General features: G+C 45.7%; 1 protein-coding gene across 2 annotated transcripts in view; it reads right to left on the bottom strand.

Moving 5' to 3' along the window:
• Positions 1–20087, bottom strand: part of ATP6V1H (ATPase H+ transporting V1 subunit H) — a 196620-nt gene that overhangs the window by 111861 nt on the left and 64672 nt on the right. For both annotated transcript variants that reach the window (XM_075353271.1, XM_075353272.1), the window contains exons 8-10: positions 16724–16774; positions 2796–2893; positions 1154–1346 (exon numbers count right to left, since the gene is read on the bottom strand). In XM_075353271.1, the coding sequence (XP_075209386.1) occupies positions 1154–1346; positions 2796–2893; positions 16724–16774 (342 nt within the window). The remainder of the gene's footprint in view (positions 1–1153; positions 1347–2795; positions 2894–16723; positions 16775–20087) is intronic.

Raw genomic sequence — 20087 nt, 5'->3', positions numbered from 1 at the left:
CCAAAAATACAAATGTGGATAGCACCATATCAGAAGAGTAAACAACTAGTACATAATTCAGATCATGGCCTATGTAAGCTACAGTATTCCACAACATCCCATACTTTTGGGGATCTCCCCCTCTCAGATAACATGCCTCTAATCTCATTGTCTCCATCTGCCCCGGACCATCACCTCTTTCTTTCTGGAGGAATGTGTTCACATGTTGGGCAACTACCACAGGGGCATGTCCCCCAGTCCGGAATTGGCAGCACTAATTGTACAGTGTCACTGTGTACGCACACCCCCTTGATGGGAACACTCAGACAATCATTCATCCATTCATATAGGGACATACCGTATTTTCCGGATTGTAAGACACACTTTTTTTCTCCCAAAACAGGGGGTAAAAATGGGGGTGCAACTTACAATGCAGATATGGCTTACTGAGACAGCGGTGGTGAGGCGGGGTCATAGAAGGCAGGGTCAGCGATACTGAGGGTGTCAATGCAGTGTCGTGGCAGCGGGCGCCTGATCTGACAGCGGGATGTATTGAATCACCCGCAGTTGACACAATGAACATCAAGAAAATGGCTGCGGAGGAGGCTCATGCGCAGATTGACGCGCTGGACTTCAAGAAAATGGCTGCAGAGACCTTTCTGCACACGTGCCGCCTCCATGGCCATTTTCTTGAAGTCCAGAGTCAACCGCGGGCAATTAAATGGAACCAGCAGTCAGATCAGGTGACCACCGCCACAGCGATACCCCGACAACCTGTCCTGTAACCCTCCGGAGTCGCTCCACTGCGGCGACACCCCCACAGCACGCCGGCAGATCAATGGCGCCCGCCACTGCGACACCCCCAAGGCTGCAGTATCGTCAACCCTCCGTCCACTGACCCTCCTGAGACGCAACACCCCCTCCTCTTAGCTCGCAGCATCACTGACCCTGCCTCCCGTGACCTTCCTGAGTTGCTCCACCACCGGCGCGCCTCACTGGTACGCATTAAGATTAAGACATGCTAGGATTATAAGACGGACCCTCGCTTTAACATTAAAAAATATTTTTCCCTATATTCTCTCTCTAAATTTAGGGTGCGTCTTATAATCTGGGGCATCTTATAAACCGAAAAATACAGTACATATAACCTACAACACTGCATGGAAGGACATACCTTGAAAGCTGCAAGGATGATCCTAGTCACTTTCTCTTTGACCGACTCTTGGAGGATATCAGATAATGCCGGCACAATGTTATACCTTCGAAGATATTCACACATTTGTGGACTGAAGGCAAGTAGCCAGACTGAAAATATCATTTGATACTGAAGCTGGAATCCACATTTGTTATTCAGGACAGACATTATACTGAAAGATAAAAAGTAAGGAACGTTCAGTGCATCATTATGACAGTAAGGAAAGACCCAAATAACTAAGGACTGAGATGGCAGATCGACTCGCAGGTCTCTAGTCTATGGGCCAGGTCAGTAATTTGTGAGCACCGGGTGGGAGGCCTAAGAGTATCTTCTTACCTGTATTTCAGGCTCTTCTTTTGATTAGCTGGGCTGCTGTAATGATAATGATGCACCATAATCAGAAGAAGAGCCGGAAATGGCGGGAGGTAAGGGAAGATCCATAAGCCTTCCCCGCTCAGCAATAAGAGAAGGCAGATGGGCCTGAAAAGCAATTCTCCCATCTTTAGTGTGCACACAATTGCGTCCCATATATATTTTTATATATATATATATATAATAAATAAATATAAATATATATATAATTATATATAAAACAACAAAGGACAAGTCACAAAAAGAAGGTTAAACTGAGTAGGGTTACCCTTTCAACTCCTCTTGCCTCATTACAATGAATAAATAAGTAAAAGATCATGTCTGAATGCAGTTTGTGTATAAAGAAGTGATCCAGTGAGAGTATGCATAAAGGAGTGCACTTTTCCAATGTGAACAAAGCCTTAGAAGACTGAAAAGATCTAATGATATTTTGATGCCAGATAACAGAAGACTCCTTTCGAAGTAATGCCCCAATGAGACACTGCTTTTGTAGTGGAATGAGAAGGGCCTACATAAATTTAAGGAGGGGAGTTTTAGTGCTATGACTGATCCGTGTACACAATATGGTCCTGCAGTGATTTTCTGGTTAAAGGGCTTGTGCCAAGTATGGAGGTTATCCCCTATTCATAAGGAATAGGATAGGGCAATGTCCCCCCAACTCCAGTCCTCAAGTACCACCAACAGTTCAAGTTTTCAGGACTTCTCCAGTACTGCACAGGTGATAATATAATCACTGGAACAGGTGATGATTCCAACACCTGTGCAATGCTAAGGAAATCCTGAAAATATGCACTGATGGTGGTCCTTTAGGACTGGACATGGAGAACACAGAGATAGGGAATACCTTACTATTTGTGGAGATCATGCTCAACCACCACTTCATTCAAACAGAGCTCTGGGATGGGTGGGTGTCCCAGTGGTCTGACCACTTGTGACCAGGAAGTTATCCCCCAAAAATCTGATAGGGTAGAACTTCTATACTTTGTACAAACCCTATTGCATAAGTACAATTCTGAGCCCTGGCAATATGTACACATACACATGCATGCAATTTCCTATGAAGTTCACCTAACGTGTCTTCTTCCCACACTTCAGAAGTTTCTCTGTCTAAAACACCCCTGCCATGAGTGTCTTATCTTTCAATAATCATATTACTCGTATTCCCAGGCTGCAGTCAAATCCATGGAGACAGCAATTGTCTTTTCGAAGCTTCTTAGCATTTATCATTATGGTTTGTAAGGAGCCTTACCAGGTGACACCATCTGCTTCAACCCACGCAAAGCGATACTCATTAACCCTCAGCATCAGCTGAAGACATCCAGCAACACACTGCACGTACTGGGAGCTCTAGAGGAAGAACCAGAGATATCAGCATTACAGGCAAAGAAAAGAAGACAACAGTACAAGCATACACAAAAAACATCTACTGTACATTTCCAGCTATTTACTGGCTAAAAAGTAAAAAAAAAAAAAAAAGGCGTAGGACGACAATGAAATAGGGCAAGTGTTTAACAGGTCTGTTAACAGAAATAACAGTTTTGCAGGATCTATTAAGATCTTTACAGCTTAACACAGAAACCACTGCCAGATAATTACTTATTATTGTAGTCTCATGCCCCTAAATAAGCGTAATAATGAATAGCATTTATTAGGAGGAGCAGATTACGGAGCATTGCCTCTCACCGAAGTGCGGCATTTCCCATCCCCGCACTATTAAATTGCCTAAACAAGTCTGTTCTTGTTTGATATTCTGCGCAGCTTTCAGCAGCACAGTGTGGCTTTTCCGCTGCATAACATATAATACATTATTGGATTTGTGGCAATATAATGCTGCGATGGGGAAAGTGCCCGTTGCGAGAGTGATAGATACAGATTCATTTATGCAACTGCAGAGTTTATGGCTTGTAACCTCAATTACTGGGATTTATTGGCTTGTCCGCACACTGTATACAGTATAAATGGATTGTATTGTCACTTCACGGTGTGTATTGCCAACATGTACGGACATGATCAGATTATAGAACAAATATTACCATTTCAGACATTTAAGGAGGAAAATGCCGTACTGTAGGGAAGTCAAGAGTTATAGAAAAAATACATTAAAATGAAGAATTTCCCTTACAGGGAATCTGTCAGCAGGTTTTTGCTACCTAATCTGATGTAGGCAAAGAGATTCTGAATCCAATGATGTATCACTTAGATTTCTGGCTGCAGCCGGTCTGACACAATCAGAATTTTTAGATTTAGTCATATAGCTGAGCTGGGAGAGCTGTTCTGCCCGCACCAGGCTCTAAATAGAGATTGTACATTGACAGTGAAATGTCAATCAAAGCACGGGGCGTCGGTCTGCCCTGCATGTGACTTGATAGTATGAGCAATGATAAGGGTCCTGCTGCTTAAACAAACATAGCAAATCAACAAAAGATCACACTGTGACAAGACAGGCATCACTGATATTTCTGTGTTAGCCTTTGCAGCATGCTGGCTTCAGCTTACATAGCAAAAACCTGCTGACAGATTCCCTATAACAGGTAATTAACCTTTCAATTACTGTGCGATCAAATGGTAACTTTAAACTGGCTACTCCCATCTCATACATTTGTGGCATGCGGACCCCCTCCTGTCTGAGACTGGGACCCCATCACACTGGTTTCAGTGAAGAAGTAGTCGGAATACCAGCAGAAATTAATGGGGATTCCAACCACTTCTCCACTTACAGTGTCACACATTTGGGCCCCGATTTATAGATATATGCAGGCTTTGTGGGTCAGGTCAGTATCTACCCTACAGTTACGTAGCGATCATTCACTTTATAGCAGTCAGCCACCAGCTAGCGCTCCCACCCACCCACACGGGGTTAGATTAGCTGAGCCAACATGTATCCTGTATGGGGAGAAGAGAATGAGCTCACAGACAGAACAAAGGGATTACACATTAGAAATTCAACATGGCAGTCTATATATCGGGTAGCCAAGCAAAGCGCTTCGCTTGGTTACCCGATGTGTACCTTGGTTACCAGCGTCCGCAGCTGTCAGACGCCGGCTCCCTGCTCATTCAGATCGTTGCTCTCTCGCTGTCAAACACAGCGATGTGTGCTTCACAGCGGGAGAGCAACGTCCAAAAAATGAACCAGCACAGTGTGTAACGAGCAGCGATCTCACAGCAGGGGCCAGATCGCTGCTCAGCGTCACACACAGCGAGATCGCTAATGAGGTCACTGCTGCGTCACCAAAACCGTGACTCAGCAGCGATCTGGCTATGTGAGAAGTACCCCTTACAAGCCCCAATCTCCTTGCCTGTAATACCCTTACCATACAAAGTAGTGAAGACTGCACATTTCTTTGGCAGTAACCATTGTTAACTGAAAAAAAAAATAATATTTAAATCACCAGGTCCCTTTTAAAGCAACCAGCCACTCTTGTAATTCACTCAGCATGACAGAATGATGTCAGAGGCCCTTTGATCGTTAACACTTTCTCCTGAGCGAACAAGAAGATCACTTAAATGATGTAAGCCGTTCATTTTCAGGCTGCAATTAAATGGAAATAGAGTTTTTGTGATTAAGGTAATTTTCATGGCAAGGAAAGACTTGGCAATTCACCTGATCATTCTTCAGAACAATCTAGAGTTAATGCAAATTGGCACTATTCAGCAGCAAACTTCGTGAAAACTAAAATTAGTGTCATTCTCAAAACATTTGGCCTCTGCTGTACATGCCCTCGCTCTATAGCGGCCAGTTTTTCTTGAGTTCAGCTATTATTGGGGTGGAAACAAGGTGCTGTGTGGTCTCCCATACACAGTACACAGTCCCATCTCTCTGTAGCAAACCATCATAACCAGCATGCAGAACATTGTAAAACAGAAATGTGCTTTTGTCCAGAACCGGCCGGTGTAAGCAGGTTGCTATTCACCTGAAGAATAAGCAAATTGCTTGGACATCAAGTGACATTATTTTTAGACTTGTTTATAAATTATCATTTTAAACAGAGCATGTCTGTGCTGATAAAAACAGCAATATTCTGTGCACACAGAATGAACCATTAAAGGGAACCTGTCACCAGATTTGGGGCCTATAAGCTGCGGCCACCACCAGTGGGTTCTTATATACAGCATTCTAACATGCTGTATATAGGAGCCCAGGCCGCTGTGTAGAACGTAAAAATTACTTTATAATACTTACCTAAACGGTCTCTGCAGTGGAATTGGGTCATATGGGCGTCTTTGTTCTCCGGGTGCAGCGCCTCCTCTTTCGGCCTTCTTGGTCGTCCTTCTTCTGAAGGACGTCCTATGTCATCCACACTCACCAGCATTGAGGTCCTGCGCAGGCGCACTTTGATCTGCCCTGAGCAGGGCAAAGCAACGTATTATAGTGCGCCTGTGCGGGACCGGCGAGTGTGTATGATGAAGGATGCGTCAAGCACACAGGCTTCAGAAGAAGGAAGACAAAGATGGCCGAAAGAGGAGGCGCCGACACCGGAGAACGGAGACGCCCATATGACCCAACTCCACCACAGAGACCGTTTAGGTAAGCATCATAAAGTCATTTTTACGTTCTACACAGCGGCCTGGGCTCTTATATACAGCATGTTAGAATGCTGTATATAAGAGCCCACTGGTGGTGGCCGCAGCTTATAGGCCCCAAATCTGGTGACAGGCTCCATTTAATGATTGATCTGTGTACATGGTAAACACGGCTGGCCTGTCTAAACAGGCTTTAAACGACTACCGATCAGCCAACATTTGACTCATTAGCAGCTGTTTAATGCCATAAGTCAGTAACTTTAAATGCACCCTAAAGGTGGTGTCACACACAGCGACAACGACAACGACGTTGCTGCTACGTCACCATTTTCTGTGACGTTGCAGCGACGTCCCGTCGCTGTCGCTGTGTGTGACATCCAGCAACGAGCTGGCCCCTGCTGTGAGGTCGTTGCTCGTTGCTGAATGTCCTGCTTCATTTTTTCGTCGTCGCTCTCCCGCTGTGATGCACACATCGCTGTGTGTGACAGCGAGAGAGCGACGAAATAAAGCGAGCAGGGAGCAGGAGCCGGCATCTGGCAGCTGCGGAAAGCTGTAACCACTGTAAACGTCGGGTAACCAAGGGAAGACCTTTCCCTGGTTACCCGATATTTACCTTCGTTACCAGCCTCCGCCGCTCTCGCTGCTAGTGCCGGCTCCTGCTCTCTGCACATGTAGCTGCAGTACGCATCGGGTAATTAACCCTATGTGTACTGTAGCTAGGAGAGCAAGGAGCCAGCGCTAAGCAGTGTGCGCGGCTCCCTGCTCTCTGCACATGTAGCGACGTTATGATCGCTGCTGCGTCGCTGTGTTTGACAGCTAAGCAGCGATCATAACAGCGACTTACAAGGTCGCTGTTACGTCACAGAAAATGGTGACGTAACCGCGATGTCGTTGTCGCTGTCGCTATGTGTGAACCCACCCTTAGTTTGCTCCTTTTTCCTCACTCCACACCTCTGTAGGTTTCTATATATACCAACTGTAATCTGATCGCTCAGTGTGCTGATAATGTCTTCAATTAGGAAAGATTTGGGCAGCAAATTCAAAGTCACTGTTAGAGCGCCTCAAAAAATAAAAAACAACAACAAACGTGTGAACATAGCCTTAGGGGTACTTCTTACATAGCTAGATCGCTGCCGAGTCACAGGTTTTGTTCCGTACCAGAGACCTCATCAGCGATCTCGCGGTGTGTGACAGTAAGCAGTGACCTGGCCCCTGCTGTGAAATCGCTGATCGTTACACACTGTTCTGGTTCACTTTTTGCTCATTGGTCTCCCGCTGCACAGCAGATATCGGCGTGTTTGATGGTGGGAGACCAATGAGCACCGACTGTGTAAGCAGTATATGCTGGTAACCAGGGTAAATATCGGGTAACTAAGCAAAGCGCTTTGCTTAGTAACCTGATGTGTACCCTGGCTATGTGTGCAGGGAGCCAGCGCTAAGCGGTGTATGCTGGTAACCAGGGTAACTATCGGGTAACCGAGCAAAGTGCTTTGCTTAGTTACCCGATATTTACCCTGGTTACCAAGCGCAGCATCGTTACACGAGTCGCTGGTCGCTGGTGAGATCTGGCTGATTGACAGCTCACCAGCGACCATGTAGCGACGCACCAGAGATCCTGACCAGGTCGTATCGTGGTCGGAATCGCTGGTACGTTGTTTAGTGAAACGGTACCCTCAGGCTACGTTCACATGCGGAATATTGTTTGGTCAGTGCATCATCTTGAGTGCATCTTAAAATCCACCCAAAACTCACCGCGGCAAAACGCTTTAAGAAACACAATGTGTTTTTACTGCGTTTGACGCATTTTTACCACGTTTTGCCCAATGCGTTTTTTAAGTCAAATCTATTACTGGCAAGGCTCAAAATCGCGGTAAAAATGTAAAAAGAATTGACATGCTGCCTCTTGAAAAATGCAGCCAAGATGCAGACAACAACAGATGCCCAGTGTGGACAGCAAAATCGAAATCTCATAGACTTTGCTGGGGGAAGAAAATGCATGCATGTATGTGCATCTTTGTGATTTCAAAAACGCACCAAAAGATGCAGTGTGTGAACATAACCTTATGAGTATACTACATAAGAAAGGATGATTGACCTTAGGGAGATCAACATCCAGCACCACGGAGACACCATCATGTGTTTCTCAACGCAGTGATTCTAGAACAAGGCCCCCTGGGAAAATATGCAAAACAAGACTGCCGTGGAAACACCATCACATGTCTCAACGCTGGCAGGAAACTAGCCAGGTCTTTCACCGGGAAGGAACAACCACGGGAAGGGCAGTCTCCAGTCAAGGAAACCGCCTATGCCAAAACATGGTATCCATCCACAGACAGCTATTTCGGGGTATTTGCCCCTCATCAGTGTGGAGTAGGAAACTGGCTAGTGGGAGCAATGCCTAGTAAAAGACTACATAAGCAAGGATGATTGACCTTAGGGAGATCAACATCCAGCACCACGGAGACATCATCACGTGTTTCTCAACGCAGTGATTCTAGATTGAGAAACACATGATGGTGTCCCCGTGGTGCTGGATGTTGATCTCCCTAAGGTCAATCATCCTTGCTTATGTAGTCTTTTACTAGGAATTGCTCCCACTAGCCAGTTTCCTACTCCACACTGATGAGGGGCAAATACCCCGAAACAGTTGTCTGTGGATGGATACCATGTTTTGGCATAGGCAGTTTCCTTGACTGGAGACTGCCCTTCCTGTGGTTGTTCCTTCCCAGTGAAAGACCTGGCTAGTTTCCTGCCAGCGTTGAGACATGTGATGGTGTTTCCGCGACAGTCTTGTTTTGCTTATGAGTATGCTAGTGTATTACAAATAAAGGTTTAGCCAGAAAGACCCTTTGAAAATGTAACCTAAATGTAAGTATTGCTAGGTCTGTTGTGGAGAGTCTTGCTTGATAATGCCCACAATGGATACCACTAGCAAAGATGTAAAATTATGCATTTCCAGAAGAAAGGCAGCAAGAAATAGTGTATGCCGGAGACAGGAGTAGATTGTGGGAGCCAAGAGTTTGACAAAACAAAAATTTGGCGTTTGCCTATAAATCTTTAAAATCGGTGTAGAAAATGAATAAAGGGAAAGGGATTATTGTCCCAAAATAAGATTTATATGAATTATTTTTAGGTCTTCATGACACAGTAGAAAGAATAAATGATGTGTACACCAAACTATATAATAAATGCTATTAGAATTGTGAACTAAATGAAGATGTTACTGCACACTATACCGTATGGTGTAATGAGGAGGCTGCTGTTTTAACATTTTATGATTTCTATCTATCTGACAGTGGGAAAACTCTCAAAATGAATAGAAATTGTATGATCACGGAGGAGCGGAAGCGGCAAGGTCAATCCTCTGCCGCTACTCACACAGCGTTCTTCTTTCCAACCTTCCTAGACAAAAGCTACATAAAAGGAAAAAAAAACCTGCATAAAAAAAATACACCACGCAGCTCTTACCGTATAAGAGGAATGAGTGGTGGTTGGAGCCATTAAGAACACAATTTGCAGGGTTAAATTCAAGGCTTTCATTTGCAATGACAAATGTCCATTAATGTACTGTACAATTTTCTGAGATTAATTATATTAGTAGATTCCAGTGTATGGAAAGTTCACAAGTAATATGTCTGTCTATAGGAAACACATTTACATATTTATCTGCGCTCACATCTGAAAGGGGTAGGCAGATCCACACGATTACCCTCTAAAAACAACAGCAAGCCATTTGACCTATGGCAAAGTACTGGAAAGCAACTAGGACAATGACAGCCACATGAAAAGTAAAATAGGCCACACACATTTACTGTAGATCAGTTGTAATAAAAATTTTTAGTTGCACCAGTCACTATCAAATCTGTCCTAAGAACAGATGTCAGGGAGATGAAGTTAGAAATACCAATTCTTCTGTCCTCTGGAGGGTATACTGTCACCAGAGGGTTAGAATACCCTCCTCCTAATATCAACAGGGCCAAGTGTGCATGTATGTTGGGGGGGTCAGAAGAGAGATGTCGGGTGAACGACCGGCCAACAGCGGTCTAATGTGTATTACTAGCCTTAACCCCTACCACACACATTGGACCAGGGGTCTCAACCACACAGCGAGCAGGCAAACCCAAGCTCAACTGTGCAGCCCACAGGAAACTAAGACGATCGCGTCCACAAATTCCTTTCAGCAAGGACGCACATTCAAGTGAAACGTATTGCAGCACAGAGGCCAGCTCTCTGCACCGCAATACCAATACCAGCCACTGGCCTATCACAGGCAGCAGCCGATGTCAGTGTCTCCATCCCGGTTACATATGACGTCCCTGCTAAGCGTCATCATGGCTGTGGAGGAGGAAAAGAATGCAGTTTGCCAAGGGTACGATGACAGGTGAGAAGAATGTTTTTGGGTTTTTTTTAATGTGTATATAAAGAACAACATTTTTGCAAGGTGGGGACATGACTACGAGATGGGGACCAGGATAGGGACATGACTACAAGATGGGTACCTGAATAGGGACATGACTACAAGATGGGTACCTGAATAGGGACATGACTACAAGATGGGGACCAGGATGGGGACATGACTACAAGAAGGGGACATTATGCCACGATTTGGTACAATATTACAAGATGGGGACAATTATTACAGGACAGGAAAAATTATTACACGCTGAGGGACATTATTACAGGACTAGGGACATTATTACAGGAAGGGGGGGGGGAGGGGACCAATATTACAGGAGGGGAACAATTTTACAGGAGGACGGACATTATTACAGGATTGAGCACATCATTACTGGATGAAGGCCAGAATTATTATATGGGATAAATTGTATAACAATATTACTTTATTGGGCAGACTGGGGGACAAAAAAAAAAAAAAAAGAAAAGAAAACATTTAAATAAAGCATGAAAAAATAATAGAAGAAATATTTGTCCACTAAAAATGCTGTTTTAAGTAAAAAGTGTAAAAGTAAAATGAAGACCTGTACCATAACCAATATGATAAACAAAAATGGAAAGAATTAAAAGAAGATGCTAAACAAATTAAGAAAAAAAATAATGATGATCAAAAAGTCATAGAAAAATAATGATTACGTATCATTGAAAATGTCATCTTGTGCTGCAACGAACGAGGCCTGTCATATTCATATTTGTTCTATGTGTGGCCCATTTATCCTGCTGAATTTCTCAGGGAAGATATTGATCGGGCATGTCCGATTTCAGACTGTCAGTTGCAAAGGTCTCTCAGAAATGAACTACTAGCACTGAGGTCTGTTGGCACTTATCTCTAATGTTGTCTCTATGCGATAAGAGCCAAAATCGGCCATGCCCGTTCAACAGTAGTGCTTGGTGAAGTAAGCGCACCTGTGTCCCAGAGAGATGGCTAAGATGGATGTTGGCTGAACCAGGGGCGGCTCCAGGTTTTTGTGGGCTCTGGGCGAAAGAGTCTCAGTGGGCCCCAACCACACATAGACATGTACAGACACATACACATACAGGCATACGTACACATACATATTTAAAAACACAATTTTTTTTAAAAACACAGACAAAAATCTATACACTGTCATATACACTGACATACATAGATACAGATCATACATGCACTCACTGACACATTAGAGATATTTCTAATATTGGGAAGCCAGCAACAGCCTCATTCACCTCCCCGCTTGTGTCCATCCAGCTCCTCCTGGGCATGTGTCTGTACCACGCTGATTGGTGGCCGTCACTAACAGACATGATCGCACATAGAGCACACTAACACTGCTGTATATACAGTACATCACAAGAGAGGCTGGGGACATGCACATTACTTGGGGGCATACATATTACTGAGGAAACAGGTATTTGTAGAGCGCTACCACACCCGAGGCCCATGGGATACTCTGTTCCGGGCCGTGGATAACGGGGACCACCGTCACAGGTGGCCGTGCCCAGTTCTGTTACCTGGGGGCGCTCGGTAACAGGGTTATATTGTATGTTACTTGTGAGGACGCCACTGGCGGGTTGCGGTAATAAGATGTCCCGCTGCTGCACTGGTTTTAGGGACAGATAGTATAGCAGCAAGTGTGTTCGCATCCTCCGCCAGTAGGGGCTTAAGTCCCATGTAGGTGTTCTGCGCCTTGTGGTGCGCCAGTAATAAACACGACACAGTTCTTGCAGATTAACTGGTATGTACTCACTGGATGTTGCAAGTGCAGTTTGGCACGGCTGGTCAACCGACTCTCCTTTGTCCCGGTGCTGACATGAGTCCCAGTTGAGCCCTCCATGCACATGCAGAGCTGATGGTCCCCTTGCCTGAAGCAGTTGGTGACCTGCGGCGGTCCGCTCCTTTTTTTTTTTTCTAGGCCCAGTATGACAGGCCTCGCGGTCCCTTGTGGGGTAGGCTACTTCTCTGTGCCCTCTCCTGGGTCCTATATATGAGGCTATGTCCCTGAGCCTATGGGTGGTGTGGTACCCTGGAAGTCACCACACACGGCTGGATCAGCAGACCGCCTGGAGCGGTCATCTACTCTGGGGTCCAGTATCCCGTCATGCGTAGTACCTGTGATCTGTCTACCCTCAGGCTACTACCTCCTAGTCGCCCTTTCGGGTCTCCTCACAATCCTTACACCTTTCTCACTCACTGGCTCCTTTCAACTGTCACCCCTTCAACTGTCGTTTTTCCTCTGCCAACTCTGCCTAGCAACACCTGTCGCTTTCCACAAGCCACACCCATTTCCCAGGCTAACAGCTAAGGGATTGGTTCTCACATCTGACCACTGTTAACTCTCTACATGCTGCGCCCAGTTCTCAGGGAATGTGCCCCTACCTGTGTGTGAGGTGTGGGTTGTCTGCAGAGGGCGTTCCAGAAAGCCTTAGGATCCTGCAGACCACTGGGGTAGCATATCCCAAGGTTCTGCATATACAGCAATGGGGGCCATACAGCTCTAGAGGGGAGCAGTGGCTCTGGGGTGGGGGGACAAACGGCTCTGAGGTGGCATGCAGCTCTGGGAGTATACACAGCTCTGAGGGGGTATACAGCACTGGGGTGGAAGTGACATACAACTCTGGGGGTATAGCAGTATTCAGCCCCCATATTCCTCCATATAGTGTTATGAAGCCACCATAGTTCTCTATGCAGCCCCCATATGGCACTATGCAGCCCCCATATAACATATAGCAGCCCCCATATAGCACAGTGCAGACCCATATAGCATTAGGCACCTTCATGTAGTATACAGGCTGCATATAGCACAGTGCAGACCCACATAGCATTGGGCACCTTCATGTAGTACACAGTTGCCATATAGCACAGTGCAGACCCAGGTGCATTAGGCATCCTCATGTAGTATACAGCCCCTATGTAGCACAGTGCAGACCCTGATAGCATTAAGCACCTCCAGATAGTACACAGCACCTATACAGCGCAGTGAAGAGCCTGGTAGCATTAGGCACCTCCATGTAGTATACAGCACCTATATCATTTAATGCACCTCCATGGTAGTCTAGCCACCATGATTATATAAATACTCACTTCTCCTCCTTCATGTCTCCTCCGTGCGGCCATCCACCGCTGTCGCTCTGACCTCTCAGCAGGCGCGCAGTGATGACGTCACCGGGCTCCGCTGCTGAGCTGTCAGAGGGTCAGAACGCCGACAGTGTCAGACACAGTGGGGAGAATGATGACAGACGGAGCGCGCCGCTCCGTCTCTCATCATTGCTTTCAATTGTATCGGCAACTGCGATGCCGATACAATTGAAAGTGCGATCCTCGGCGGGGGAAAGCCGGTGACAGCGCGGGCACCGGGCCCCCCTGCCACCACGAGTGGGAATCCCCCAGCAGCCCGGGGCCCCGGCATTTGACCGGGTTTGCGGGGTGCTGACGCCGGGCCTGGGCTGAACAATCAGCTGAAGCATCGTTTGGCCGACCACTATCTAATGTGTATATAACTCACAAATCTCTAAAGCGGTCCAGACACATTAAATAGCTGTCGACTGGACAATCATTTGGCTGACCGCTATCTCTCCTGACTCCTCCATACAAGAGAGCGCTGAGCTGGGTGCTGCCATGTTCTTAAACAAAAGAATTGGCTATTGAAAGTCAACAGACTGGATCTTTCAGTATAGATTACGTGGGGGAACCACCATACACATTAGATGTTTGGCCGATCCTGACTGACAAACACGAAAGGAAGAGGCAGAAGAGATGCACACTCTGTGTATCCTTTTAAGAAGCTGGGGTACTGCAAGAATTCTCAGCAAAAATAGTCCAAGGAAATGGCATTCGTTCAAAATTTATGTCCCATATTACAGTAGAATGGGAAAAGCAAATCCAGAATACAAACCGTGGCCATTGTAAGTGAACACCGATGTCCCACAGGCCCCATGACAAACGGTGGAGTTCAGATGTCATTTACAATAAACTGCACGCTTCAAGTCCTGCTATTTTATATCTTTACTGTTAACAGCTTCATATATACCTGTTACTTTGGGTCAGGAGACCTCTGATTGTCCAAATATAGACCATGCAATATAGCCGTCTGGACCCAGCTATGAGCAGAGACTTAAGAATTACACAAAATGCCAAGATGCAGCTGCTAAGTACAAAAATCACATCAACAATCACTGTGATACAGTTGTAGAAAAACTGATGAATGAATAATGTACGGACGACTATAACTACAGAGGTACAGTCACATCTCTATTGGGCCTCACATAAACAAAAAATTACTGCATCCCACTGAAATGCTATAACATGAAAACATCGAATAAAGGAATTTGTAACGGATTACTGCTATTGAAACAATGTTTAAAAATGAGATACTTAGAGCACAAATTGGCCAATTCATGAGAGCCCAACGGCCAGCGACAAGGCATATCTCTTTATTGGTACTCTAACCTAACATGCCTCTATCCGGGCTAAAGGCTCATAATTTTATGGGCAGGTACAATCTAGTTTATGCTCTCATGAATTGACCAATTTGTGCACTAAAGCCTGTTTTACATGTTACGATCCAGCATACACTATCGTATGCAATCGTACCCGCCCCCATCGTATGTACGGCACGTTTAATTTGTTGACCGTGTCGCACACACGAGTAACCCCCCGTCACACGTACTTACCCGTCCATACGACCTCGATGTGGGTGGCGAACGTCCACTTCCTGGAGTGGGAGGGACGTTCGGCGTCACATCGACGTCACGCGGCAGCCGGCCTATAGAAGCGGAGGGGCGGAGCTTAGCGGGACGTAAACATCCCGTTCACCTCCTTACTTCCACATTGTCGGCGGGAGCCGCGGACAGAGATAAGCTGTCGTTCAATGTTCCCGGGGTGTCACACACTGCTATGTGTGCTGCCTCGGGAACATTGCACAACCGCACGTTCAATCTTTGAGAAATGAACGACGTGCATGCGATGAATGGATTTTCGTTCAATCGCAATTGCACGGAGGTTTTACACGCTACAATCATACTTACGATGCCAGATGTGCGTCACTTACGACGTGACCCCGCCGACACATCGTAAGATTTATTGTAGCGTGTAAAGCGCCCTTAAGTATCTGTCACGCTGTACAAAGGCTAGTAAGACGTGGTATAGCGTATTCCCCACTAGGTGGCAGCAGGGTAGTGAAGGAGAGACAAAGAAACACAGTAATGGAAAGGCAGCTGAAGTACAGCAGAGTAACTTCAGCAGGCAGTGAACAGGCAAAGCCACCAGGAGGCAATAGAGTATCAGGGTCTAGCCAGGAAAGTCGAGTCACTGCAAAGGGAGGATCAATATCAAGTCAGAAAGCAGAACCGAGTCAGAAGCCGGGAGATCAGGTATGCAGAAGGAAACACAAACAACAGACAGGAGTGGAAAGCCAGGCACCGGGACAGGCAGACGAACGGGGAAGAGTACAAGTCAAGACACAGTAGCAGGGAGGCAGTACAGATCGGGAACACTCACCAGTGTCAGTATACAAGATGCAAGGCAGAGATATCACTGGCACTGAGCCATAGGTACAGAGGCAATATATAGCGTCCTGGAATCCAGAACAAGGCAAGGGAAGTTAACCCCTGACATGACCAGGCCAGAGCTGGGTGTAACCAGCAGCAGGGAAAAGCCGGACTGGATCATGACAGTATCTCATTTTTTAAACATAGTTTCTACAAATTCCTATATTCAAAGGGGCCTCATATAAAGGCAAAGGGAAAAAGTGGAATCGAGAGTTTATTGGAATGGTAAAACAAGAGTTAAAATATAAACCCGACCGTACTGATACCATTGCGTCTTGCTGCTCATCTACATTAAGCCCTTCATAACAGCCTCATGACACCTTCTGCCACCTCCACAATCACCACTATAAATTGGGCTCACGTTTTCTGTCCAAACCTTATGATTTTGATTTTCAATAGCATCCTTATCGCAGAGAACTTAGGTCAGTCTTTGTCTTTCTATAGCTTTGTGTCTCGTAATGATAAGTGTTAAAAGAACTGTGGGTGGCACAGATGTAAGACAGAACGGACTAGATAGGACATTAATGTAATGAGATAAGTTATAAGAAGACTGAACTGAAGGTAACTAGCAATAAGTAACACGCTGGCAACCTTATGTCAAGTCTCTGCGCCCTAGTCTATGATTCACCGTTATTCCAGAACTATGAGGAGCTGTTTTTAGTCCTAAACACTTACATCACTTGGAGACACTGTTCCTGTTTCCATAGCTCCTCCACTTCGTGATTTCTGAAAGAAAGAAATGTCAAAAACTTATTTGTTTCCTTCTCTTTATTACATAGCTCAGTCCATTGGTTGTTGCCTTCTTACATTTGTTGAGTTATGTGGTTTTTGCACAGACGGTTGGTTCAGATGGAGTAAAATCTCACATAAATAAAGAAAAACCAAGAAAGGAGAGAAAACATTTTCAGGACCCAGGTCCAATGGCCGCATTAGAATTCCAAGGCAGGGGGAGGGGAGTCCTACGAACCATCTACCTGCTGGATTCCTTGGCACCTCCTCCAATGGGTGTCCCTGGTCTCCGGTCCGGTGGTGCCTTCTCTCTGCGGCGATCGACATCCTCTTTCTGAGGCCCGTGTGCATGACTAAGTCATCCACACAGGCCGGCATTGGAGTCCTGCGCAGGCGCACTTTGATCTGCCCTGCTAAGGACAGATCAAAGCATTGTTGTGCACCTTTCGATCTTTAACCTTTCCTCACGCCTGCGCATTACAATATTTTGATCTGCCCTCAGCAAGGCATATTACAATCCGCTTGCGCAGGATTGCAATGCCGGCCTATGTGGATGACGTAGACGAGTCATGCCCACGGGGCTGGGTAGAAGGAGGACGGCGATCGCAGCAGAGAGAAGGCGCCAAACCGAAGCGCAGTGACAACCATTGGACCAGACCGTCCCCCTAGGTGAGTATTAGAAAAGTGTTGTTTATGTTATACAGCGCAGCCAGGGCTCTTATATGCAGTATCCTAGAATGCTGTACATAAGGGCTCACTGGTGGTGGCCGTAGCTTATAGTCGCCAAATCTGGTGACAGGTTCACTTTCATTACCAATTAGAGGAGCATTGAGAGGGTTAACACCTCATTGTGAGAAGACCACAAGTGGTAACGTCTGCGAGAACATTTCTGGATATTCTCATTGGACACTTGTGTTCCACAGGATCTAAACAGAAAACCGTATCTTAAGTTATTACACTACTGAGGTTTTAACCCATATCGGGTGCTTTACAAAACTTTTCAGAATACGCACTCTTATGTCAGTACAAGAACTAACACTATGGGCCCAATTCATTATTGCATTTGCCCTTTTTTGTCTATTTTTTGCTGTTTTGTGCCTGTTTTCCCATTTGTACTTCATTCTTTTAATTTGCACCTTTTTTAATGTCTTAATGTTTTTCCCTGTGATTTTTTTTTCTGGGTTTGCCATTGCGGGTGGAACTTAGGGATTCCAGATGTTTCGGACGATTAAACTATGGTGACTTTTCAAAAACGTTTGGCAGAAATGTACTTCGGTCCTTCCCTGTAGTGATGTTATGTACACCAGTTATTTTACAAAGTCTGCACCGTTCTAAGAAATCTATGACGTTTTACACCGTACAATTGCAAAAAGAGACAAAATCAATTTTGACATTGCCCAAAATTTGGGAACAGCATGTGCCATTTTGAAAAATGTGGTGCAGACAACAGCAAAGAATACCTCAAGACAAAAAAAAACAAAAACAAAACACAGGCTTAGGCCACCTTCACCCGTCTATATAAAAGCATGTACGTGTGGCACGGTCCGTTTTGAATGTGTACATTTTTAAAAATGTGTGCCATCCGTGTTTTTCCGGTATGGATATAAAAATTTAAAATTATATACGCTTCTCCTATACTTTCAATGTTAAACACACGAAGGCACATGATTGGCATGTTTACACATATCCATTGTCTTGTATTGGCCCTGGTCATCCATACTGCTGGAATAACAGACACTTCTCCCTGTGGACATGTGCGCAGCAACATGTGTTAAAAATGGGTTCTTGTGGTATCCGTGAAAAGTGTCACAAGCACGAATGTCACACATACTGGCAACAGTGACGTATCGAGGGCGCCTTAAAAAGGATGGCCAATACTCCAATGAATAATCAATGCTTAGGAAAAGCCATTAATATGTGATCTGTGGTGGTACACCCCAGCCGATTAACTGTGATAGCGCCAGTGCCGACCGGATGTTCGCAGATGCAGCCAGGTACTGCAGATCCACCCTCTATTCCTATGAATATGACATGGATCTACAGGACTCAGCTGTGGTAACTACAGAAATGACAGAGCTGCTTCCAGCTGCTGCCGGTAACATCTGATCGGTGGGGATGACAGGCATCTCAAGCCCACCAATCAGATACTGATGGGCCAACCCTAAGGGGTACTATGCACGTTGCAACATCGCTACTGCGATATCGTCGGGGTCTAATCGAAAATGACGCACATCCGACGCCGGTAACGACGTCGCAACGTGTAAAGCCTAGATGCGCCGATAAACGATCACAAAAGCGTAGAAAACCGGTGATCTGTGTAGCGTCGGTCATTTCATAATGTCGCACCAATAGGAGATACGATGAAGTTCCTCGTTCCTGCGGCAGCACACATCGCTGTGTGTGAAGCCGCAGGAGCGAGGAACATCTCCTTACCTGCCTCCACCGGCAATGCGGAAGGAAGGAGGTGGGCGGGATGTCTAAGTCCCGCTCATCTCGCCCCTCCGCTTCTATTGGACGCCTGCCGTGTGACGTCGCTGTGACGCCGCACGACCCGCCCCCTTAGGAAGGAGGCGGTTTGCCGGCCAGAGCGACGTCGCAGGGCAGGTAAGTGCGCGTGAAGCTGCCGTAGCGATAATGTTCGCTACGGCAGCTATCACAAGATATCACATGTGCGACGGGGCGGGGACTATCGCGCTCGGCATCGCTAGCCGATGCTAGTGATGTCGCAGCGTGAAAAGTACCCCTAAGAATAGGCCATTAATAAAAAAGTAGTGACCAAACCCTTTAAAAAGGCAAATTATAAATCTGGGCCTCTTTCTGTTCATTATAACTTTTGTATCCTGTAATTCTCACTAATCTTTCCAACTGCAAGCTCTCTTTAATTTTCAGTGTTCCTTGAGCTGGTAGGTGTGGACATGCAGCTTTGATGTCTTCCGTACACCGCACACACTCAGGATGTCTCTTCTTCTTTCTCGATTACACAGAAGAAGCAGCAGGATGGAGGACACTAAAAAGTAACACTGAGCTGTGTGCCTGTGAATCCAGCACTAAAGTAAGGTTAAACAGTTGCTTGATGTGTCACTGTGCTGAGTGCTCCTTCTTCCCCCTACCCTATCCGTGGCATATAATAGGAGGTACAGTGGGGGGAAAAAAAGTATTTAGTCAGCCATGAATTGTGCAAGTTCTCCCACTTAAAAAGATGAGAGAGGCCTGTAATTGACATGATACATAGACCACAACTATGAGAGACAAAATGAGAAAACAAATCCAGAAAATCACCTTGTCTGATTTGGCAAATTATGCTGGAAAA

Source organism: Anomaloglossus baeobatrachus, chromosome 6, assembly GCF_048569485.1.
Source record: "Anomaloglossus baeobatrachus isolate aAnoBae1 chromosome 6, aAnoBae1.hap1, whole genome shotgun sequence".
In the NCBI taxonomy this organism is placed as follows: Eukaryota; Metazoa; Chordata; class Amphibia; order Anura; family Aromobatidae; genus Anomaloglossus; species Anomaloglossus baeobatrachus.
The sequence above is the reverse complement of the archived record's forward strand: the minus strand, read 5'-3'. Positions and strand labels throughout refer to the sequence as shown.